This window comes from Oryzias latipes, chromosome 20 (genome assembly GCF_002234675.1).
Source record: "Oryzias latipes chromosome 20, ASM223467v1".
Lineage (NCBI taxonomy): Eukaryota > Metazoa > Chordata > Actinopteri > Beloniformes > Adrianichthyidae > Oryzias > Oryzias latipes.
Window position 1 is genome coordinate 16,203,587 of NC_019878.2, and position 24,858 is coordinate 16,228,444.

General features: G+C 39.9%; 3 protein-coding genes and 3 non-coding genes across 9 annotated transcripts; 5 read left to right on the forward strand and 1 right to left on the reverse strand.

Moving 5' to 3' along the window:
* Positions 1 to 1,067: 1,067 nt before the first annotated feature.
* rdh10 (retinol dehydrogenase 10) lies at positions 1,068 to 20,896 on the reverse strand. 3 transcript variants are annotated; one of them, XM_020712649.2, is made up of 7 exons: positions 20,793 to 20,896; positions 12,547 to 12,922; positions 12,111 to 12,346; positions 4,934 to 5,032; positions 3,223 to 3,368; positions 2,539 to 2,670; positions 1,068 to 2,431 (listed from the first exon to the last, which is right to left on the reverse strand). In XM_020712649.2, the coding sequence occupies exons 2-7, from the start codon at positions 12,830 to 12,832 to the stop codon at positions 2,308 to 2,310; spliced, it is 1,023 nt and encodes a 340-aa protein (XP_020568308.1). In that variant the 5' UTR covers positions 12,833 to 12,922; positions 20,793 to 20,896; the 3' UTR covers positions 1,068 to 2,307. The 3 variants fall into 3 exon arrangements, with proteins under 3 accessions (XP_020568308.1, XP_020568310.1, XP_020568309.1); XM_020712651.2 differs by having other exon boundaries at positions 12,547 to 12,790; positions 20,793 to 20,895; XM_020712650.2 differs by lacking the exon at positions 20,793 to 20,896 and having other exon boundaries at positions 12,111 to 12,343; positions 12,547 to 13,397.
* On the forward strand, positions 14,557 to 20,268 carry rpl7 (ribosomal protein L7; the record flags this gene model as incomplete). Its single annotated transcript, NM_001104870.1, is given in 7 exon segments — positions 14,557 to 14,589; positions 15,073 to 15,172; positions 15,276 to 15,442; positions 15,978 to 16,115; positions 18,518 to 18,627; positions 19,616 to 19,831; positions 20,227 to 20,268. Coding segments are annotated over 6 exon segments (738 nt in total). The 3' UTR covers positions 19,825 to 19,831; positions 20,227 to 20,268.
* On the forward strand, positions 16,234 to 16,324 carry LOC111946701. Its single transcript, XR_002872430.1, has one exon. It is a non-coding gene; the product is annotated as a small nucleolar SNORD12/SNORD106 (small nucleolar RNA).
* On the forward strand, positions 19,323 to 19,414 carry LOC111946702. Its single transcript, XR_002872431.1, has one exon. It is a non-coding gene; the product is annotated as a small nucleolar SNORD12/SNORD106 (small nucleolar RNA).
* On the forward strand, positions 19,867 to 19,956 carry LOC111946700. The gene has a single exon (XR_002872429.1). It is a non-coding gene; the product is annotated as a small nucleolar SNORD12/SNORD106 (small nucleolar RNA).
* On the forward strand, positions 20,274 to 23,992 carry LOC105356683. Of its 2 annotated transcripts, none has more exons than XM_011488876.3 (6): positions 20,274 to 20,923; positions 22,290 to 22,375; positions 22,579 to 22,717; positions 22,842 to 22,895; positions 22,989 to 23,041; positions 23,136 to 23,992. In XM_011488876.3, the coding sequence occupies exons 1-6, from the start codon at positions 20,781 to 20,783 to the stop codon at positions 23,267 to 23,269; spliced, it is 609 nt and encodes a 202-aa protein (XP_011487178.1). In that variant the 5' UTR covers positions 20,274 to 20,780; the 3' UTR covers positions 23,270 to 23,992. The 2 variants fall into 2 exon arrangements, with proteins under 2 accessions (XP_011487178.1, XP_011487177.1); XM_011488875.3 differs by having other exon boundaries at positions 20,281 to 20,923; positions 22,788 to 22,895; positions 23,136 to 23,991.
* The last annotated feature ends 866 nt before the right edge of the window (positions 23,993 to 24,858 follow it).

The following is a 24,858-nucleotide window of genomic DNA, read 5'->3' on the forward strand; positions in this document are numbered from 1 at the left end:
CTCCTAAAATTAGAAACAGCAGAGATTTAGCTCTGTGCTCAGGGCTTGAGCCCCTGTTATGATGGATTGAGACAAAGTAAATAACTGTTCTGCTGGGGAAAAAGAATAATTTGGAAGCTCCATTTTGAAAATTGTGGAAATTACCTCCCTGAGGCCAAAGAAAAAACTATTCAGGTTAGCTAAAAATCAAAACTTCCATTTAAAAAAAATGGCTCGACTTAATAAGGGATATTAAATCAAGGAAAGGAAGTCTCCAAGCGTTTGAGATAAAACAAAAACCTTCATGAAGCACAAGTAAAAAGTTGATATTTAGAGGCTTTGCAGAAAATATTAGCCTTGGTGTGAGTTTTAATTAATTAGGGGTTAAATCTTGAAGCTTTGGAAAACAGAGAAAAGTGTTTTCTTTTTTTTGTCTAACATGATTATCTGAGAGAGAGCTCTGCACAAACAGCTCAGCAGCTTGAACATGTGAGTTCAGATCTGGCTCATGACATCTTTGCTGACTCCAATTAGAAAATTAGTTTTTCTTCTTGTTTTCCTCCCTGGAATTAAAAGGTCAGCTGTATAACAACAAGTCCTGTTAAAATGTTGAGAATGCCATTCTTCTACTCCCAGATGGCTCAGAACGACGTGCAGATGCATTGTCCACTTATCCACCCCCCCCCCCCTTTTCTTCTTCGTAGGAATGGAATGCTGACGTGTGAATTTCTTTTAAAAAAAGGACTTTTCAATTTTTTCTTTAATGCCTACAAAAGGGACTTGCTTTGAGCCTCTCAGCTAACACCCATATCTAAAGGCTGTCTGACTCACTGTGTGGCACAATATGGGAGGACAGTGACACCGATACTAGTCAAAAGAGTCGTCATATAAACAAAAGGGCTGGGTGGGTGTTATCTTAAACAGTGATATTCATCTCCAGTGTGGAAGATCCCCTTTTCCTGTCACTCAGTGATTCACAGCACAACCCAACCTGGGGTTTTGAGTATTTTCTGCTAAGTTTCATATCAGCTTTTACGTATGGTTGAACCTCTGGCTTGACATTGTAAAAGAATGACGCAGTAAAAAAGTAATAATCTAAATTATTTTATTAATTTAAGTTAGATAGAGACACTAAACATTGGAACCACACTTTCTCTGCTAGTGGGCAGATTTCAGAAAATAACCAAAAAGAGCAAAACGGCATGTTATAACATCCAACGAAAAGGGGGAAAAAAAATAAGAGGTAGAGAACTTAGGCACATCACTGAAGTGATGATGCCTAGTGGAATGTAATATTGTGTTGAAATGAAAGAAAACTGTTTAACAGAGGAAAACAAAGCACAAAAACGTCAAATGTGATGTTCACAACATTATAACGGATACATTTAAAATTGGACAAGAGGAACCATCAAGGAAAGGAGTACAAAAACATTTCCCTTGAGCAAACAGTGTCTGGACCGCGGTTTCATTCAAATTTTTTTTTTTTTTATTACTCTCTATTGTAACAGAAAAATTTACATTAGGACCACAATTCTTGGAAAACAGGCACAAAAGAGAAATATAAATACAGATCTACTGGATTTCTCCTCCAGCTATACATTCTGAATACACCACAAGCCAATTCAGTCTACAAAACCCAGCTCTCGTGTACTTTTTATTTAAGAAGTTGGCTAAAGTAAAAAAAAAAAAAGTCCAAAAACTCCTGTAAAAAGAAAGTCATCTGGTGTTGGATATGGAGTGCTTGCACCGTATTGAAATATGCTCAACAGTCCCAAAGCAATAAAACAAAACTGTAATATAGTAACATATTTATTTGTACTTCATGGCATTGGACTTATTGAGCCACTGCGCTAGAAACATTGGCTGTTGTGTTGAAATGAAAATAAATCAGAGGACGCTAGCAGTGTAGAAAAAAAAAACATTCAAATTTACATTAGCAAAAAAAAAAAAAAAATTTAGAAATTACAGTGCATGTCTACAAAAATAAAAGTGGAAGATTACTGTTTGTACAGTAACATACTGTATATTTCCACAATGACTACATTACGTAAATAGTTAATTACTGGATACCTTTTTTTAAGATTTCAAAAACTAATGATAATATATAGATGATGTTTTTTTTTAAACAAACAAAAAAAAAGTCAAATATATCTTTTGTGTAGTACACAGCTTTCTTTGTTCCAGAGGAACAATATGGTAAACCTTTGCATCAGCTCAATGCAAGTGCACCAGTCTAGATTCAGTCTTTTCATCTTCCCCATTTTCATCCTCAGTGGTTGTTTCCTTGTGTCGGCAGCTTTAAATGCCCTTGTTTGCTAATGGTGCCTCTTAGATTCCATTCTTTGCCTCATTGTTGTTCATCGCCTCCTTTCTCTGAGCTAGGAAAGGGTACATGCACTTGTCGGCACCCAGGAACCGATACATGCACACGATGGCATCAAAGGGCAGAATGCTGCAGAAATGGGGGCACAGATTGGTTATGCAGTCTCGGTTTATCTGTTAACAAGCATTTGAAAAAAGGAAGTTGTGCGTGGAAGAGTGGTGTCAGAAGGTGCTCACCTTTTCATGAAGTTAACCATGTACACAATGCGAGGAGTACAGACCATCGGCTGGTCTGTCAGGATGGCCCTCATGGCTTGTTTCACACAGAACTCTGGCTTCAGAGGAGGCAGAAAAGGCTCAATCTCCTTCCTGAACAAGATAAATATTTAATTAGGGCCAAAAATACAAGATAATGTCATTACATTTGATGAGAAAATCCAGTTACGACTAAAGTCATTCTGTAACTGGAAGGTAAAAGCCTTTTTGTGCAGCTTTTTAATAAAAGAGGCTATACCGGTGACAAAGAGCAGTGTGCAGCAACACTGATTACTCCTAAATGTAAAAGTTAGAGGGGGGGGCAATAAAGCCACCTGCAGACTGTAACCATCAAACAAAGTGAGGACTATTACAAGAGCAGCTTTCAGTGGGGAGGGGGGGGGTGTCAGCCAGGTGCACCTGTTGGAAGTTTTCCCCTGGGAAAGAAAAGTGGCCCTCTTTGTTCAGGCAGAGTGTTGACTTATGGAATACAACTCACTTTATGGTAACAACAAACCATCAGCTGCTGCTTTGTACTTTAAATGGCGTTTTTGAAGTACCTCCATAATGCTAAGATTACAAGCACCAAACGCATCCCAGGTGGAAGAACTTGTCAGGAATAAGGAAAAGTGCTGGAACCGTTCCCTGGTTTGGGTGGAAACCTACCTTATCCTGCAACCTTTGAACAACTCTGTGTCCACCAGGTAAGGGCACACCAGAGTCATGCTGATGCCGTCCTTTTCAGAGACTTGAATCTCATGGCTCAGAGATTCATGGAAACCGATGGCACCAAACTTACTGGCGCAGTAATCCTGAAGGGAATAGAGGGAAAGAAAGGCTTGTAAAATCCCCTTGCCTGCACTCCAGGACCAGAAAACATCATCAAACATGCCCCTTAGGCTCTGAAGTTCCTCCTTTTGCCGTTAATGATACAGCTACAAAAGCCTGGGAGAGCCTAAACGCTGTTGCACAGTTTCATTAGCATTCTCCTCCGATGCATCAGGAGGCTGCTGCGTTAGGTGGGAAGGGTTTGATGTGGTTCAAGATGGAAGAAATCTTTCAAAAATAACCCAAGGAGGAAGGGGACTTTGGTAAAAAAAACAGATGCATGTTCATAACCCTGTGGAGAATAAAGAGACTCAGCACTACAAACAGGAAATATGATTTTTTTTTGGTTAATATAAATTATTCTGCATGCCTGAATCTCTTGCAAGGGATTTAGGAATTTATGAGATTTTTTTCTGTCTATGCTGGGCATCATTGTAAAAAACTAACAGGGCTGCTTATGCCTTTTCTAGACAAAATTTTAAAAACAGTGTTGTTTTCTAAAACAGTTTCTGAAGAACAGCAGTTGTTCATTGGAAATCCACCTCCCATCCCATAGCTGAGAGCTGTCCATTTACAGGCTTCCTGCGAGCTTACAGCCCCTCACACCCTCAGCCTAACATTACCACTGCAACAAAAAATGGCAAAAAATATTGAAGCTATCCAGGCGTACAGTTTTGAGCCGGATGGCAGCTCAGATGGAGAAAAAAAAAAGAATCTAGTCGTCTACTAATGGTTGCATCAGGACGTAGCTTTTGGCTTGCCGTAGTGGCTTCCATGTTACTTCTACAAGCTTTTTTCATGGCATTTTTTTGTCTGGCTGATACACAACAAAGAAGATTTGAATAAAGAAACACTCAGAAATTTAATTTTGAGCTAAATTTTCTTTATATATGCACTCCATCATTAAAAAAAAGAAAAGAAAAGAAAGCCACAGGAAGATGTTAAAAAACACCAAAAACACATTTGTCATCGGTGAGTGGGTCTTTAATGTATTCCAGAAAAGTAAAAGTGGCAGCAAGTAGAATAAAAAAGCGGATTGTCGTCCATGGTAACTGTTGCAAACAAAATGATGAAAAACTGTTTTTTAAAATGCAAAATTGGGGGGGGGTTACCCTTTAGATTATTTTTTGTGATTATGGAAATGTATATCCTTTCTAAACCAAAATGTTTTATTGTGGCTTAAGATAAAGATTTAAAAGTTCCAACCAACTGAAATAGCTGCAAAGCGATTTCTGAGTCGGGACCAAGTTTTTCACAAAGTAGTGATGAAGATGTCTCTGTCCCTGGGGAGCTGTCAGTTCATTTTGGCCCTGGGGCCAGCGCCCAACAGGAGCCCCACACTCCCGCTGCTGCTGATAGAGAAAACTATACCAGACTCCCAATGCTCATCTGTGTTCTTTAATTTAACAGGCGGAGGGACAACTAGAGAAAGGGGGCCTGGCCTCCCTGGTCTCAGTGTGCTAGCTGGCATGGCGACGGCTGTGGAGGGAAGCACTAGTTTTGGATGGTGGGAACGATGGGATATGCATGTGTTGTGTACGATACCAACCTCCACTCCAGCTGTGCTGAATAAACCGAGGGAGCTGGCAACAGTTACAATGTGACCATGATTCAGCTCCAACATTTTGGGGAGAAACGCCTTGGTGGTCTGGAGGAAAGACAGAAGGGCAAGGGGGAGAGGGGGGAGAAAAATATGGGGAAGGAAGGTTAGTTCACTTATGCAGTTTGTATGTGCCAAAGGTCTTTGATCCTTTCTGCCTTCCTCTTAGTAACTCCATGGTGATGCCGGAGAAAAGTGTTTGAATGGAAATTTAACAGGCATGGGGTGGATAAAACGTTAAGAAACAGCATTTCTAAATTAAACATTTTTGTTCAGAGAGTATGCCATTTTCTTATAACTGAAAACTAAAACCTAGAACAGAAGAAAGAACATTAAAATTGATGGATAAAATGTTAAAGTTTGGAATCAAAGCATATGGGTGATGCTGCATAAAAAAAAATCTGTTTCCCACACTGATCTGGTGCCTGTCTTTGAGGCTCCCACTAAAGAGTTGGTGACAACACCAATCACAGGTCTCCACTCACTCACCATCTCCAACAATACAATTAAGCCTCTCATCTACCTTACAGCTTTGCACAAAGCTCAAGCTACAGTCACTGGAACAATCTGAGATGATCCTTGATGAAAGAGTGTAACCTCTATGCCACGCAAGAACCAATGAGAATTGGGGGATACAAGATGTACAACTCAGAAATAAGAGTTTTAATTGTTTCTTTCATGGATACTTTCCCAGCTTTGTCACTTAGGTGACTCTAGAGCCACCCAGCTTGAGCCAGTGCTATTGAGTACAATGACAGAAACTGACCGAATGCTCTTTCACTCTACATTTAGCAATGGACCCACTTTGTTGTTATCCAAGCAGACAATCTTACTGCCTTTGTAAAGAATAGATTTCTGCCACACGTTCAGGGGCAAACAGGCATAAAACTGAAAAAAAATGTCTCCCATTACTGGTTGTTCCAAAATAACCCTTTCCAAAAATCTTGAGGATATAGTTTTGGCTACTCAAAAATGATCCATTTGGAGGGTTTATTCCCTTGTGTCCATCCCTTGATCAAATGAAATAAAGGCAACAGTTTTATTAGTTGGTGAAGTTTGTACGCTTGGCCCAAGAAATTATCTTTCATAAACACTCAGAGAATGAGAGCAGAGCCAGCAAGAGCATGGTACCAGGTAGTACAGCCATAAAAACTTGTAGGGGAGGAAATGCCTCAATAAAACTGCATCCAAAGATTAACTGTGTTGGACTTACTGACTTAGAGCAATTATCTTTTAAGACTTGTCTTCTGTTTACAGATGCCTTTCCTTGTTTAGTGAGGCAAATAAAACTGAAAAGAATAAATCAGCCCAGGCAGAGAGAGGCTGGTGTCAGAAATAGTGACTTCATCATTTTGGAGTTTATTCTACAGCCAGGTAAAACAGATCTGACTTGGCAACAAACATCTGCACTTTTCCTGGACATACATTTTCAGGTTTCTGCTGTATTCAACTCGGCAATCGATGGGGCCCAAAGAAGGGAAAAAGTGAGATAACATGAAGCCTGGACAAATGCTGAGAATGATTTTTCAAGACACAAAGTGGATGATGGAGGGGGAAATGCGTGCAAATGAAGAATTACCTTAAGGTATGCCCGCCCCACTCCCACAGAAACTTTTAGACAGCAGGAAATGAGTGACTTATCTGGCACGATGCTTTCAAATTACAGCCAGCATTCAGATTCAGCTGGACAGTTTTGCAGTTTGCAGAACTGATAAAGGAAAGTTCGTTACCTTGGAACGAGTTTTGACCTGAGCGTGACCAACCGTCCCATCCCTCTCCCGCCCTGCCATGATGTCCTGCTTCTCATGGTAGCTCTGGCATGTGGGTATGACCCCTACTGACCTCTTCAACACAAAATGTGTGAAGGCAACCAGGGACTCGTGTCTTGCATCAGAGCCGCCGTAATTGGGTCTCAACGCTCCCTTGTTCCGCTAAATTACCCGCTGACACAGCCCAGCCTCCTTGGCCCAAGAGGGGTTTGCCCTGCCTACTGCACCCCCTAATTGGTGTATGCCCCCAAAAGCATTTAAGGCCCACAAAGCCTTTTGCAGCTGTGGTGTCAGGCTGCATTAGTGCTTGCGCCTGACCAACAGGAATATGAACAAAATATTGGCCTTTGCAGAGGACCAGATGGCCATTTAATTGGGCTGACTTCTCTCCGGATGAGAGAAAGAAAGAGATGAAGAGGAAACCGTCCGAGTGCGAAAGCTCAACTGATGCTGTTACAGATCATAGAACATGGGCGGGTCAAGTTAATTTTTGCAGTCTCTGTGGAGAACTGCTGCAGGCCGTCTCTGCTGGGGCGACCAGCCCAATGGGTCAGTCTTTACTAAAATGACCTCAGACTCAGCCCTGCAACTGTGTTCCTGAAAGCAGCTACACCAATGAAGGGAGAGAGTTCAATCTGCAACACAAACAAACAGCACCTTTTAACCAGAAACCTAGATATTTACAAGACTATAAATACATCATTAAAGTTTACGTTTGCTTGCCAATATATTTGTAAAATATTCCATTTGTCCTTTTTTCATATAACTAATGCTTCATTTCCACTAAGCGGTATGGTCCAGTCTGGTATTTTGAGCGTCTCCATTATAAAATGAAGCCATTACGCCAGACCGAACCATTTTTTGGGCCCCCATTGGTTGTCGGTCAACTTAAAAAAAAAAATTTTAAAAAAAGGAACTGACTGGTTAGGGCGGAGCTACTGTTGAAACCCACTGATTGGCTGAAGTTCATTTCGACAAATAAAGCGCCAAAAAAGCAGCTGTATTCCTCTTCGCCGCCTGCAATCTCTTAAACAACATTAAAAAGTTTTATACGTACAAAGTACCAAAAGCCAAGAGGAAAAGAAAATAGCTGCTGGATGACCTCCATTGTAGTTAGCTTCACCCGACATGCGCTGAGATGGTCCAAGTTTGAGTGGAAGCGCTCGCCTGAATTGCCTGTACCATGCTAAACCGGACCGTACCGCTCAGTGGAAACAAGGCTTAAATGTAACGTCTAATGAAAATAATGTAAAATGATACAGCAATACTAATGTAGTTTGTGGGTTTTCTTCAATTTTACCATCTTAACTTTTACTATTTATTATTTTAAAACATATATACATACACACACACACACACACACACACACACACACACACACACACACACACACACACACACACACACACACACACACACACACACACACACACACACACACACACACACACACACACACACACACACACACACACACACACACACACACACACACACACACACACACACACACACACACACACACACACACACACACACACACACACACACACACACACCACACACACACACACACACACACACACACACACACACACACACACACACACACACACACACACACACACACACACACACACACACACACACACACACACACACACACACACACACACACACACACACACACACACACACACCAAATAGTTAAGAAATAATTTTAAAAAAAGGTACATGTAAAAAAAAAAAAAAATGAGGTTTTTGTTTTGCCCTATTTTTCGTTTCTTTCACATATCTACTTTTTGTTGTTTTCATGGAAGCTGATCCCCAGTACTAATAGAGGTTCATATTAGACAGCTTTTAACTTTTGTGCACCAAAAGCGTGAACCAAACTTGTAATATTAATTAAAGTGCAGATCACTCTGGTATTTGTTTTAGATGCGACAGTGAAACAAACTAGAGATAAAAGCTAAGACTCATTTTTCAAAATACTGATTCTCATGCTCTAGTGGTGCCAAATTTAATTCAAAACAGTCTTAGGGACCGTTTTTAAAAAAAAAACATGAAAAACTCAAAAGTGATTAGCGTTCAATGAAAAATACTGTACAGGTGCGTTATACACCAGCTTTGTTCTGATCCATCACAGGTCTGTTCAACACAGCCATCCATATGTCATAATTAAGGTATAATTACCATCGTTAGGAAAGTGATTAATGTCGGAACGCCATTGCTTCCCAGATTGATGAAGGACTGAAATAATTGATGGGAACGATTATGTGCAGAGTTCTGCCTGGAATAAATCCACCTCTGGAGACGTGGACAGGTTTATGTAGAAAGGGTAAAAAAAAGGAGCAGTACAGGTGCATCAGGCCCAAGGAGGGGCCCTTAAAAACCAGTCAAGTAGGACCCTTCTGCCTGGCTGCTTCCTTTCTCTAGCTACAGCAGGAATTCGGCCTGCGGAACTTGGCTCCTGTCGCTTGGCATCTTGTCAAGCTGATCCACAGACAAGAAACCAATTGTCAGATAAAGTGGGTCAGCAGCAGTTACCATTACCCTCTTGCCTTGCCTGTGGTTGAGATAGAAACTATGTTGCTTCCTTTTTTCACTTCTCTGCTCTCCCTTCCCGCCATGTTAAGAGGTCATGTCTTCAAACGGGAAGTGGGGTTTCCACAAAGTTGGGGGGGGGGGGGGTAAACATCGATGGGACCAAGTGTTTGGTAACCGGTTCAAGATGCCTGTTGACTTTCAAATTTCACCAACACAAAGTCTAAATGGCAAAAGGATGCAGGTTGACTCAAGCGTGAGCCAAAAGCGTTACAAACGCCCAGCTGGAAGAATCAAAGCATCAGATAAATTCACTCTCCCCAAAGAAAAAAAAAAGAACAAAGAAAAAAAGAACTGAGTCATAGATTTTTGGTGAGGCACAGCCGGATGAACAGAGCTGGCCTGGGCGACTCGTGCAGCTGCATACTGCCTCCAAATCAGGTTGGGAGAAGTCTGAGGGGCCTGTGGGAGGAGGAGAGAAGATGTGTGGGGTCTGAGCTGGGCTGCTTTGGCAGACACTCGCACATAGACACACACAAACAATTACCATCCATGTGCTGCTCCGGATCCCTCCCAGCCAAACTCCCAAAGCTGTCCAGTAAAGGAAAACTTAAAAAAAAACAAAAGATAACTCTTGATCTGATTTAAGGTTCCTGGTCTTGTCAGAATGTAGAGACTGAAAAGTAGGAATTCTTTAAGGATAAGTGACATGGACATGTGAGCCAAGTATAAATGTAACCAGTCCCACTCCAATCATCCTTTGATCTACTTGAAAAGTGTTCCCAGTAGTCTTAATTATGATTATCCCATTTTTAGCGAAAACCAAAAAAAAAAAAATAAATAAAAAAAAACGGTTGTTTTCTGAAACACAGTTTCTGCAGAGCGGCAGGAGTTCACTGGAAATTTGCCTTGGAGTTGTGGGCAGGACTAGTTGTGCAAAGTAAGCCTTCCCCCATTTCCCGTCATCCATCTCTTTCCTCTGTTCCGCTAACTTACAGCGCCTCACCACTCCTAACCCAACATTACCAGAGCAACAAAAACGCTGAGCAATATCGGAGCTATCCAGCCAAACAGTTTTGAGCCAGATGGCAGCTTAAATATGGAAATAAATAAATAAAACATTAATGGATCTTTTTGTCTGCAAGTGGATGCATCAGATCGGAGCGGAGCAGGGAGCTTCTAGGGGCTACGTTACACCTACAAGCTTTTTCTAACAGCATTTTTTGTCCGCTTTTTATTCGCAACAATTTGAATAAAGAAATAAATTAGGGCGATTGTAAGCTTTGTCTTCTTTATGCATGTTCTCCATTTTGAGAAAAATGCCACAGGAACATGATAAAAAGCAAAAACTTTTATCTGAGTGGGTGTTTAATTACATAGGCTAAATGAAATAAATCCAATTATGTTTTCTCTTTTCCAGTTACCAAAACAATTTCTTTTTCGCCACTGATCCTTTAAAAAAAAAAAAAAAAAAAAAGTTAAATAGACTTAAGAAATAAAACTAAATGTTTATGCTTCACAATATAAATAAAACGCCACAAAAGAAAAACACTCAATTATCTTTTGAAATACCTGTTTAAAAAGGTAAATACAAAAGTGAAAGCCAGCATAGCACCTGCACACAAGATGTAAGCGTCCGGTAGAGAGGACAGCGCACAGGTCTCTGTTAGTCTAAGCTCTATTCATCTAGCTTGTGCCGTTAATGAACCACATCCTCCATTCTGGCTGTCGCCATTCATTAAATCTTTCTTTCATCTGCCCCCCATTCCGCCGCACCCCTAAAGAAACCACACTCTCCATAGAATGCTGAAAAGCACAAACACAGTCCTATATTAAGAATCCCGAATCTGCCAACCAACCGCTGGATCCCAGCCCCTAATTCTTGATAAAGGGCATGGAAATGGCCAACAGAGGAAGGTGCATTAAGGAGTTGGTACACAAACGCCCTGAAAACACAAGAGACTTTCATGCTCAATTACTGAGCTTAAACCCAATGTGGTTTCACTGCGTCACTGAGAATGCAACCCTCCAGTTTGAAGAAAAAAAAAACAAGCTGCAGCGGAAGCATTAAAACGAACAATATGTGCCGGTTTGATAGATACTTCCCATGTTATGACAAATAAGAAGTTTATGCTCAATTCAAAGCGGCAGCTCTTTTGACTGAAGCTGAAAGAAAATCCCTTTAGTCCCAAGAACAGCAAATATTAGATTCAATCCCATTTCCTCCAGTCTAGAAAAAGTAGTCCTTCAAAAATACACTGCAATTGTGAATCAGAGAGGCTCTTCTTCCTGAATTTCTAATAGCTCTGGGACGCAGTTTTCATCTTCCCACATCTTCCCGACATGCACCTTCAGTGCAGCGCATTCCTTTCAAGTAAACATCTTTTCAGGCCTGAGGAAGGAAGCCAGACACATTTTATGATAATAAATCTGATACACATCAAATCTCCACCTGCCAGCAAAATGTGCTGAGCTGATCTGAAGCAGACCCAGCCCCACATGCAGACGCCTCACTTTCCTCACACATGGCAGGCTTGTGCTGATCTGCCACAGCAAAAGAGACAGAAATGGAAGAAGCACCGACATACCTCGGAGATCATCACTGACTAGGGCTGCCAAGGGGAGATCTGTAGAAGCAGAACAAACGGCTTTCCTTTGGCAGGAAGAAGCCAGGTGGAGGTCTGAACAAGCAGGATGGCCATGTATGGTCAAACCTTCTCATTCCTTCAAAGCTTCATGGGGGCGTGAGATTCTCCATCATGTGTGCTGCGATCCCAGCTTCCCAACTAACCGAGGAAGAGCATCCGACTTACCCAGAAGTGTGCGTGACAGTTGACCACCATGGTGCGTTCGATCAGCTCGTCTGGGCACTCCAGAAGGTGGTGGCCTGAGACCACACCGGCGTTGTTGATCAGTATGTCCACTTCTCCCACCTCTCGACGCACCTGCTCCGCCGTGGAGTACACGTTCTCCCGCTTTCCCACATCACACACATAAGTGTGGACGTGGGGCTGGAAAGTGGGCACTTCCTCTACCCCTCCAACAGCTTCTATGGAAAACAGCAAGAAGGACCAGGGAAAGTTCATGTCAGTGAATTATTTAACAAATTGGTGCATTTCCTCCTAAAGTGAGTCACTTTTCAACACGTTGCTTTTGGAGAACATATTTAGAAACACACTTGAGCATTCCAAAATGATATTTGATAGAATTTCCCTAATTGATTGTTAAAAATCAGAAAAGATGGATTACCTGCTTTTAGAGGAGGAGCGTCTAATTCCTTGTAAATCTGCCGCACCATCTCCGCCGTTTCCTCGTTGCTTTGGCTGTTGATGTCCCAGAGCACCAGCGTCGCTCCTCTCCGGGCGAACTCCTTGGCAAACAACCGGCCGAGGCCGCTTCCGGCCCCTGTGATCACGCACACCTGTCCCGCCACGCTCTTCTCTTTGCGTGGCACGACCCACTTCGCGCCGGCGGCGACAAAAGCCCACATCACCTTCAGAATGACCACGAAGAACTCCGCAATTATCATCATCATGATGTTGATTTCAAGGTGATTCAAAGACGCGCCCGGAGAGGAGGAGGTTCGCTTCTTCTTCCAACCTGTTTGCTTGCGGGAGATGAAGAACTTGGACCGCAGAACAGGAGGGTTTCAAAAAAAAAAAAAAAAAAAAAAGAATAGAAACAGGTGGTGGGAAAACACATGCAAGGAGCGGAATTCTGAGTGTTGGTCCGAGTCCAGTTGCGCGCAGCTGCAGCTACTATGAGGCGCGTCTTCCAGCTTCTCTGCTTCTCTTCCACTCATCTTAACCGCATTTCACTCCCTATTTATTCAGTCCACCCATCAGCGGTTGACCCAATAGGAATCAGACTCAGTCGCCTGTCAGAATGAGATGCCAGGTCTGTAACTGCGAGGGGATGGAGGCGCAAAATAGATCTACGCCTCCCTTCCATTGATAAAGCCGCGTCTTCCTTTGCTGACACTCAAATGGATTAATCATGAGTAGAAACACCACGAAGAAAGTCTGAAAAATTATTTTACATATTTATCATTACATTTGGTTATAAAAGAAAATGATTTTTGGGTCATCCTCTCCCACCTTTTAAAGAACCTGCGTATTGTATTTTAATTGTGTGCACTTGTGTGCTATTATTTTAAGCATATAATCAATCATGAAAGTGGAAAGTTGCAGAATAGACTTTATTTTTAATCACCCCGTATAATTTACATTATTTAACTGTTGTGTAACTATAACGTCTGGTCATGTGGGCACGCCTGACGCATTCAGGGAATGGATCATTGTTTGCCTGAAATCAAACAAAGGCTCAATAAATAGTTTGGAATAAAACATAATGATAATTAGGTTCTATATTAAACTTACAAAACGAAATAAAAACGCTATTTTAAATGTATATTTACCGGTAGTCAAATCCTATAACCCGCTTATTGCGTTTAAAAAGAATCTGTAAAAATGGTAATTTAAGATGTGAATTGAAAAAAAAGCATAGTGCAAATCTGAGATCACATTTTTTTCCCGTTTATAAACCTCACCGAGTCTATGTTCCTCAGCGTTTACCAAACCTTTATTCTGTTGGTGGCATTTGGGCAATGACTCAGACTGGTCAGCAAGCAATAGATTGGTCCCTGCCTACAAAGTGATGATTTTGCGCTCTCCTGTGGTGAAACGAGGTACATTACACCGAATTAAATAATAAATAACAAACGTAAAGAAATATAAAAAAAAATCAAATAAAAAGAAGCATTTAATAATGTACTTAATAATAACATTTTACGAGTATTTTATATTGAAAATTACATTTAATTTAGCAGTTATAGAAGATAAGGACCACACAGGTTTACTTTTATAGTGTAAAATATTTTCAAGTGAGTGTTAAGTTTACTTTAACATCGTTCTTTGTTTTAAGTGACGTTGTCTTTTCCATTGTACCAAAAATATAAATTATAATAATTATTCTAAAAAGCTAATTTATCTGACTTCTATTGTGCTTTAAGTTTCGCGTTTATGAAAGAAATTGAATGAGATAAAAAAATGGGGATCTGTTTTATGCCATTTACATGTAATCCTTTTACAACAAAACGTTAAAAGTAACTTTATATTTACATGTTACTATGTAGGTAACTTTAGTTTTAAATTTGTTGTTTCGCATCAACAGTTTGGCGAGATTTTCATTCAGGCAGTTAGTAAGACAACCGGTGAAGGTCCTAGAGCCTAAAACTCACACATGCGCAATAGAAAAATTCTCTTTCTCGGTGGTCGCAATGGCGGACGCAGAGTGAGTGTTTTACTCTGTTTTAAAATCGTAACCAATCCAACCGGAAACATCATTACGTTTGCATTTTTCAGTCACTGTTTATATGTTCTAGATTGTATACCCCGTAAAAAGAACAATATTGATAAAAAATAGCTTTTCTTTCCTAATTAATTTGTCTTTATTACGGCAGTCCGTTTAGCACGAAACAACATGGCTGTCTGCCTTTGTGTGCTTTGGAAATTAACTTTTCTGTACTTAATATTAGCACAGAGAATGGTAAAACCCGCATGAATGTGTGGTTTGTAGAATAATACCCCAAACTGGTTGAAGAAGGGACTTTCTTCTACTTTTACCATATCAGTTTTTAGATGCCGGCAAATGCTAACAAGCTAGAAAACCAGTTATGAGCAGCAACGATAATTTTCTGGGCATTGAAATAGAGCTTGGACCATTAAGATCATTCTCGGTTTTAATAGTTAATGTATTGTGAATTTGTTTTCACAGAAAAAAAGTTCCGGCGGTCCCTGAGAGCCTTTTGAAAAGGCGAAAGGCCTATGCAGCAATGAAGGCCATGCGTGTCAAGAAGTTGCTGGCTGAGAAAAAGGTAAACTCTACAACCTTATGCTTATTTCTTCCCTTCTTTTTTTGTAATGCTCGCCGGTTTTGATACGGAAGTCTTAATTCGTCCTTTGTTGTTTTGCCGTCAGGCCCGTAAGGTGACCAGGAAACTCATATACAAGAGGGCTGAGAAGTACCACAAGGAGTACAGGCAGATGGAGAGGCGTGAGATCCGCCTGGCTCGTATGGCTCGCAAAGTCGGGAACTACTATGTGCCAGCTGAACCCAAACTGGCCTTTGTCATCAGGATCCGAGGGTGAGTTTGTGGAGATAAAGGACCTGATATAAATTGGATTTACATGGATTGCTACCACAAACATAGTTGGTACTAACACCTTTTTTGCACCAACTGGGTTTTTTTAATTAATTGATGCAAAGACATTTTTACTTAATAGATTTCAATCTTTGTGACTAACCCACAGCTAGAGAAATGAACTTAAACTAAAGAATATCACAACCAAAAAAAATTTTTTTTTAAAGTAGCCTTTCTCTTGAACTAGAAGTTTTTGTCAGAATATTGTTTGGGTTAGATTTGACTCAAAACATTACTTGATAGTGCAACCTGTAAAATTAAAAATGAGTGAGTAGCAGTCCATGTTTAAATCCATTTCTAAGCGGATTTAAGTGGTTAATGATGTACACTCTTTCCCCGACTTATCGACTATGGTGATACAAATAAGAAATCTAAGCCAATGACATACTGAAACTACTCTGAATACTAAATGGTTAATACTTTTAGTTTAATTTTGAGTATTAATCTGTTTTATTTTTGTCACATTCATCCACCACAGTATCAACGGAGTCAGCCCCAAGGTCCGCAAAGTTCTGCAGCTTCTCCGTCTGCGCCAGATCTTCAACGGTGTATTTGTCAAGCTGAACAAGGCTTCAATCAACATGCTGAGGATTGCTGAGCCTTACATTGCTTGGGGGTAAGTTTATTTGTAGTTCTAATAAAAGAACAAAGTTGGCCAAAATGTGTTTGGTTTCATCCAGAAAAATGAAGCAAATTGTTTGAGTATTGCTTCAAGTTAAAAGTTAGTGGTCTGGAATGTGGTTGGTGATGCCAAACTTTTTTCCCCATCATATCGACTATGATGTAACTCCAAGAACTAAGCCAGTTTATGTCTGAAACTACATTCCATGGCTTCAATATTTTTAATTTTATATGGTTAATTTTTGAGTAAATTACGCTTACTATAGTTATTGTAACTCAATTGCAATCAAGTACTAGCAGCTGATTTTCTAACATGGGTGATTGTAAAGTTCTTTTTGTTCTGGTCTTTGTTGCTGAAGACCTTGGCTTTTAACCAAACACTCGAGTTATCATAGAGTAGCTGTGATTTTTTTTTTTTTTTTTCAACAGTAGTTATCTCATGAAATATCCTTTGGGTGATTGGCTCTAGAGCAGGGGTCGGGAACCTTTTTTGCCAGAGAGAGCCATAAACGCCACATATTTTTAAATGTAATTTCGAAAGAGCCATACATTAATGTAGCGTCTCTTTCCCACACTGAGGCACGGAGACTTAACCTCTTTTAAGGTTCTTTATTCTGGTTACTGCAGACCGCAACAAACGCCGTACAATTAATTCAGCAACTCCTGAATCTCTCCCGCCGAGACGAGAGCGCTTCTCCCAACTTTATATTCCCCTGCTCCCGCTCCAGCCCTCCCATTTCCCTTATTCGGCCCATTGCTGAACCCCATTGGTCCAAATTACCTAACAGGCTGAGCGACAGAACTGAGAGCCAATGCTTGATGCGTTTAATGAACTCCAGAACTTATAACGCCGCCCAACAGCCATCCAACTCAGTCCGCGACAATATATTTAAAACTAAATATACAAGTGAATGTGTGCATTTGATGTAATTTCAACATTTTTAAAGTACAATAAGTCTGTGGATTCTTTTTAATAACATCGTTATGCTGTTGCTAATAAATGATGAGTATTTCTCGTGGTAGTTTAGCTGATTGTCTAGTCTGGTCGATACGTGGTGAGTTTCTGCTTCACGCAGGCGTTGAGACTTTAAACGTGATCTTAGGTTAGTATGAATGTTCTTTAGATGTGAGAAAGACGCTCACATGCAGACGGGGAGCCAAACACACACTCACACGCCGCAGTGAGTGACGGGCAGCGGGTTTTACAATCCCTGCGCGATTCACCTGCTGCCGGTCCCCACAACCCCTCAGCCCCACCCTCTGCTTTTTTCTTCACACCTCCCGTCCCCGCAACTGCGTGCTGTTTCTCAGAGACGGGAGCGCGCAGTTTTGGGCACGGCAATTCAGGTTTCCGGGTGGTACAAACTCTGTGAAATAATAGTAAAGTGATAATGCTGGCGCAGATTTTTTTCTCCAAGCACCGCTACTACTGCACGTCTCTGGCATCGCATCGCGCCCGAGAAGGACTGGTCTAATGAATAAAAAAGTATAATTAAAGATTTGTCTGCGAGCCACATGTGACCATCAAAAGAGCCATATATGGCTCGCGAGCCATAGGTTCCCGACCCCTGCTCCAGAGGCTTCAGAACAGAGATCTGGAGTTTAGAGGGTTTTAGTTTAGCTTTGGGCGATTAATTTGGATAAATCAATTTCCATTTATCTATAATTTAAAAAATAAATGGTTAAAAGAAACTGATTTACTTTGCTTTGTATCTTCATGCAGAACGCTTCTGTTATTTCACTGATGGTTGTATTAAGAGTTGTTTCATCAACTCTGAAAAGTTTTACATTTTTGGTAGTTTATTCCTTCCAAAGAAAAATATTTTAGGAATAAAATTGAATTCAAGGTGTTGTTAAATGTAATTATCATGCTTATGTCAAGTTGACCATTCAAAGTTCTTTTCTACTTGTTGCGTTTATCCATTAAACCATTTTTACTAAAGGCTCACTGTTTAAAAGTTTCAGGCAGATCAGGGTTAAATGTTCGGCTCAAGGCTGTCAACAGTAGACATAAAACCTGAGCTTATAGCTCATCATAGGCATGAAAAGTGATTCCTGAGTTTGAAGTTCAATTAAATTAGAAGAAAGATTCCCTGAAATATTTATAGGTTAATATAGGACAACATAGATTTTTACAGTGAGTCCTATATCAGTTCCATGTAACTCATCTTAAATGGTAATGCAGAGTAAAACATTCAGGGCCAGAAAAGGCAGAACGTCATAAATTTGTTGGTGGATTTTTAAGGGAAAACATATTTTAGTCATGTTAGCCAGGTGTGGTTTGACAAGTTATTTTTTGATGTTATAAACTAAGTCCTTCATTGAAGGCTTTAAAAAAAAGTTTGAATGTTTTAACTTTATGATGATTTTACATTGAATCAATCTGGATTTTCTCAGATACCCCAACTTGAAGTCTGTGCGAGAGCTCATCTACAAACGTGGCTACGGCAGGATGAGGAAGCAGCGCATCGCCCTCACAGACAATGCTTTGGTGGAGAAAGCTCTTGGTATTCACCATCTTTCTTTTTATTTTTTAATTATTTGTTTCTTTTTATTTTTTAATTATTTGTTGAACTCTTTGTTTGCTTGGTATTCTGTTAATTTGATTCTAGTTTCTTTGTTTAAAAGGCCTATTCCATGCCAAATCAATTTATTTGAGCTTCACAAAAAGAACCCCAAAGTGGTATTTTGAACCGTTCCTCTAAAAACCTGTACACTGACCATCAGCCCCTCCCAACCCACAAAAGCAAGCGGATTCTCAAATTGTGACAGACAGTAAGAACAGCCCCTTCCAGGAAGAGTCTGCACCACCAGCACTGCCCCCAGGCTAACAAACATACACCCGCTTTCTCCATGGAGCTAGCAGTGATCGGCTAAAACGCTTTCATCCATCTTTGCAGAAGTTCGGATGATTTTTGTGGGCGAAAGGTTAATGTCATGAAATAGGGCGGCGCCCACACAGAAAACAGGTGCCTCTGAGATCGAGTGGTCTTACTTCCGGGTTGGAAAATGAACTGTTAAAATAACTAATTTCCTTTAAAAAAAGGCTCTTTTGTTTGCCAAAGGTAACATAATATATATGTATATTGTTTTCTATATAAGGCTCAAGAAAAGCATGGTATAGGCCCTTAAAAAAGAAAAAAAGCATCCATTTCAACTCATTTCTAAATTTATAGATTTTTCTTATGAGTAACTGGCTATAAATGTGGTTAATGATGCACACTTTTTTCCCCGTCTTATCGACCATGGTGAGAAAAAAAACTAAACTTTGCCAGTTGTGTCTGAAACTACATGCCAGTCTAAAACAATTTACCATATTTTAATAATGAACACAGTTTTAGAACACTTGAATCTGAAATTTTAGAATCAAAGTTGAGTTATTCCTGTGCGCTGATCAGGCTGTCACAGAATGCTGCTGTGAAACAAAGCATTTCTGAGTAAGTTCTTAGCACCCAAAAATGTCTTGCTCATAATAAATATTCCTTTGATCGAAAGGCAAATATGGCATCATCTGTGTTGAGGACCTCATCCATGAAATCTACACTGTTGGAAAGAACTTCAAGCCTGCCAACAACTTCCTGTGGCCCTTCAAACTGTCGTCACCTCGTGGAGGAATGAACAAGAAGACCACACACTTTGTGGAGGGAGGCGACGCCGGCAACAGGGAGGACCAGATCAACAGAATGATCCGAAGGATGAACTAAACTTAAGGTGAGTGAGTTATGAAAGGGGAAAAAAACGGTAGAGATGTGGTTAGTGATGCATACGCTTTTTTCCCCGTCTTATCGACCATGGTGAAAAGCTGCTGATAAGCCAGTTATGTCTGAAACCACATCTCACTGCAGAAGCTGAAGTTGTTTTAATGGGAATGTGTGTTCTTACCTTAGAGCTGGGAAGTGGGTGCCTGATTCAGATTAAAATACGAGTAAAACGAAAGTAGATTTCACATTGAGGGGTTAAAAGGCACCTTTTTAAGTGTGTAAATCTTCAATGATGTTATGACATTAGTTTGGTTTTAAGAGAAAAAATACACCATCAGCCAATGAAAAACTGTTTAGAATCTGTAAAATGTAAGTGTATTTACCCGATTGTTTTCTGTTTTACAGGTTTGCAACGGACTTAAAATGTACAATAAAAAAACCTTTGGAAGAAAAACATTGTCTTTTCCTTTTTGTACACACTTTTCAGAATAAAAGCTTCCTTTATACCTGCATTATTTATAAGAATCAAACCTACTGCAGATAAAGAGATCAGATTATATATATTGATGATCAACATGGTCACTTTTCCGGTGTAAACAGATGTGACATGCTTTTTTTTTTTTTGCTCTGGTTTTATTTTGAAGCAGAACTGCTGAAACCCAGTGTCTAAAGTGCCTCCTTCATTGTTTTACTGCAGCATGAGGGGTGTAAAATAACTAAGCCATGATTAAAAATGTATGTTTCACTCCTTAGGTGAGAAACTTAATCCAACTCTTGCAGGTAACCATCAAATCGGTTTCTATGACAACGCAGCGACAGTAGCGTTATTATCTTGGAGCTACGGCTTTAGCATTACAGCTTGGAGATAGCAAGCTAGCAGAGGACAGCTCTCCTTTTTGTTTTGTTGGGTGAGCATCGGCAACAAACGTAAGGGTCATGTTAGCACAGCAGCGCTAAAAATGATCACCTACCAGGTAAAAACGCCGATATCTCCACTGAATCTTTTAATCCTGAACGGAAGCGCGGAGGTGACGCGGCGCGGCCCTGATGCCGCGGAACGCCCGACGCCCCGCAGCATGTGGACGGGAGCGGGCCCACGGAGGTAACATCACACAAATCTAAGCTGCTGCGCGGATGTAGAAACACGAAATGTTTCCACAACACGCTTGTTTGATGTTAAAAACAAGTCTTAATATTACGACTTAGCATCGTTGAGTGACGGCTAGGAGTTTCTTTTATTTTTAATACTGTAACGTTTTTACAGTAATGTCAATATACTAAATCAGAACTACTTTTTTTCATTTATGTCCTGTAGACCACTGTAGCTTCAATCTTTTATTTTATTACTAAATAAAGCGTTCTCATCATCGACCATTTCCATTTCATTTGGAACAACAATGTATTTTAAAACATCCCCACACCTTTTCCTCAGGTCAACACTGCAGGATAACACTGAGGTGATGATTTATTTACGTTTTGTGCAATATTTCAGAAACCTTTTATTTCTGCCATCATTAAAACTTAAAATAACCTTCAAGGAAAAGCGACCATCTTATGAACAAATATACACCATTTCAATAGTCTATGGAGTGCATTTAATGAGTTTTCCTTACTTATCTTAATCATTACATGTTATTTTTTCACAACTTCTACTTTTTAAACTAAAATTTATTTCAAACAATGATTAAAATACAAATCTACATAAACTTATAGGTAATAGCAAGCCTCCTTAAACATCATTTCCTCTACATATAATTATAGTTATAATAAACAATCATAAAGGTTTTTATCTTCATCAATATACAATAATAAAATAACTGTGCTTCTAAAAATAATTTAAACTGCAATATTTTCACTTTTTTTTTAAACCTCAGGGTTATTCCAGATTTTTGTTGCACTCACACACAGACACAAATTCTCCCTATGGTTGGTCCGTACCCCTTTAATTTCCCTGTTCCTTTTTAGAATATGGGAATTCTCTCCCACTATAAATAATTTCTTAACCCTTGTGCTATCCTATGACCCCATCCTTACATTGTCGTGTTCTCCCTACCATGACAAAGGTGGATATAGGTGGAAAGATTTCATGTAATCCATGCACACCATTGAGGTTCACAAATCATTGAAGAAAAAAGGTTCAGAGCACTGTCTAGTGGGTCTAGATGACCCCACTCCCAATGTTAAAGTGCCCAGGATAGCACAAGGGTTACTTCTATTTGACTGTAAGTAGTTGTATCCTTTGTGTGATAGTAGTACAGCCTGATATTTTACCAGATCTTGTAGTTATAATCATTTTGACTGTAAAAAAATCATCTAGTTGAATAAGTCTTTTTTTTAGTAAAATTGATAAGTTCTGTGTACAACAAACTTAAGTTTAGAAATAGTGATACTAATCAGAACAAAAATGGACGTTTGCCATAAAAGCTGTTGTGCTGGTATTTGTTTCCATTTTTCTTTTATTTATACAGGACCCATAACTCAACTAAAGATGAAACCGTTCAGTCAGACAGAAGGAAGGACATCAACTCAAGGCCTTTTCTGTTTGATAAACCATGTAAGCAGTGATCATTTGTTCATTATCAGAGATTTAAGGAGACTTATCAAACTCACATTTGTCATTGCATGTAACGTGGTTGCCACTAGATGGCGACATCTCCATACACAATTAGCTCAAAACTGCATCTTATTTTACATTTGATGTGATTCCTGACAATGTAGATATGCAGAAAGACTCACAATTCTTACATTTTGCATTAGGTATGTACATGCACAAGGACACAGGTTTGATTCCTCCATTGCCAAGAAACCTCCATCTGCACAAACCTGCAACCCTGCATCCTTTAAACCTTTCCAAGCCAATGGCCAAAAGGCACGCAGGCCGACCTTTACCTCTGAGGTAATCAGTTCACATAGATGTGGCTACAACGTTTGAGCGTGTTCATCTGGTTGTTGTCTCTGTTCTTAAGTTGTCGTGGGCGATACGACGACAACACCCGTCCAGCTATTCTCCTTTCTTCCAGTTTCATACTGAACGGTCAGAATACCTTCTCAGGAGAAAACTGCAAATTTATGAGGTAATTTGGACTGTCTGAGCTTAATCTGTTCACAAAAGTCTACAGTTGTTCTTGTCAGGAGGTGTGGCACACTCACTGTGTTTTATTCTGCAGACCTAAGGTCAATTATCCAGTTTACAACCCCATGACAAAGTACAGTCAGAAAAGTGAGTCAGTTAAAAGGTTTGAAGTCAACTCCAGGAGGGAAATTGTACAGGATGCTGACACATTATTCACATCTTCTTGTTTTTTTCCCTCTAGGTCAGTCCTATCCAGACCCCCTGGTTGGAGCTCCCTGCGTTTTTCTCCAGCGGATAACCGAACTCTCCTCTCTAGAGGGAGAGACCCTGAGGCAAGAAAAGTCAAAGAAAAGGAAATCCAAAAAAACATCTTGACAATCACCTTCATCGGAGTCCCAACGCTCTAGAATAAAAACCTGTGAGTCTGTGCCAACAGCCGACAGAAGTGAAAGCTTCGGGGAGGCCTGCTCCTTTCAGTGGCTTCTGCTGATTGCGTGTTTGTCCTCACTGATAGTGATCGGCTGCTTAAGTTGGCTGGTTCTTACATTTTGGGGCTCCTGATGGTGCTTTAATGGCCTTTATGGTCATCATTTGCTCTGACAAAAGCAAATGATGCATGTCTTCCAGCATAAGGACATTTTTAATGGCTGTTATGGACTCTGCCATACTTAGTCTGTATGATTAGTTCACTGCAGACAATGTCTAACTCTGTTCTAGACCTTTAAAACATATTTCTTTTGTAAATATGTATTTACATTTTGCATAGTTTAGGGCGAAAAAAAGTTTTATTGTGCTTTGTTCGTTGTCTTCCCAAAAATAAAAGACAGTTGATATATTTTTTGGATTCTTCTGGAACACAACCTTATTGAGAAAACGGTGCACTAATGCAGATGCATGAGCCTTTAATAACCAGTGTTGGGATGAGACCGTCTGAATTTCACAATGCGGTCGTTTTTTGGAGGTTCACTCGTTTCGTTTCCTTCTCTGTTTTAGACAAAGACATCTCGTAACCCTTGTGCTATCCTAGGCACTTTAACGTTGGGAGTGGGGTCATCTAGACCCACTAGACAGTTCTCTAAACCTTTTTTCTTCAATGATTTGTTAACCTCACTAGTGTCCATGGATTACATGAAATTTTTCCACCTTTATCCACCTTTTTCATGGTAGGAAGAACACGTCAAAGTAAGGGTGGGGTCATCTAAGATAGCACAAGGGTTAAAGCTGCTGCCTTTGATTTCCATGCAGCCAAACACTTTTTAAAAAATCTTTCTAATGTGATTTTAATGTATTTGATCAAACAACCACCAAACCGCCGTAACTGAACATGTAGTGCAGCTGCACCTCTTTAATATAAAGGAAAAAAGCTTATGATTAATAGCTAAATTGTTAAATAGTATAAAACATTTTTTTCTTCTACATTTATTTTAATAGACTGACATATGTGCCTTACAGCATGTTTGCTGTAAATGGCAAAACATCCTTTTTTAGGTTTGACAATCATACATGTTCACTTATACATTTGCATGCACTTCCAGCTTCTTCTTTTTTTGTAAACCTGTTGATTTTGCTAAATTCTTTGAGCCAGTTTTGCTAATTTGTCATGAACTGCCAACAGTTTTTGTTCCACTTTCTTTTTTAACTCTTTTCCTTCATGGCTTTTGGTTGTTTGTTGTATGAAACAGTTGTAAATGTTCTGACAAATACCAGGCTATAAAAGTTTTTCCCTATACCATCATCCTATATCCTTGTATGATCTGGTCTGAGCACGCTCAGATAGTTGTCCTTGAAAACTAAGGACAGTCAGCACGGAGCAAAAACTTCTTTTAGGGATGTGAATTCGATAAAGGATACAGTCTTGGATCCTGTGGCAGCTGGAATCAGAAATAATTATAACTTTAATTTTAGGAAGTGTATGCTGGAAGTACTACCTGAATACAAATTAAATGTCAAGCGTCCGTCTCAGT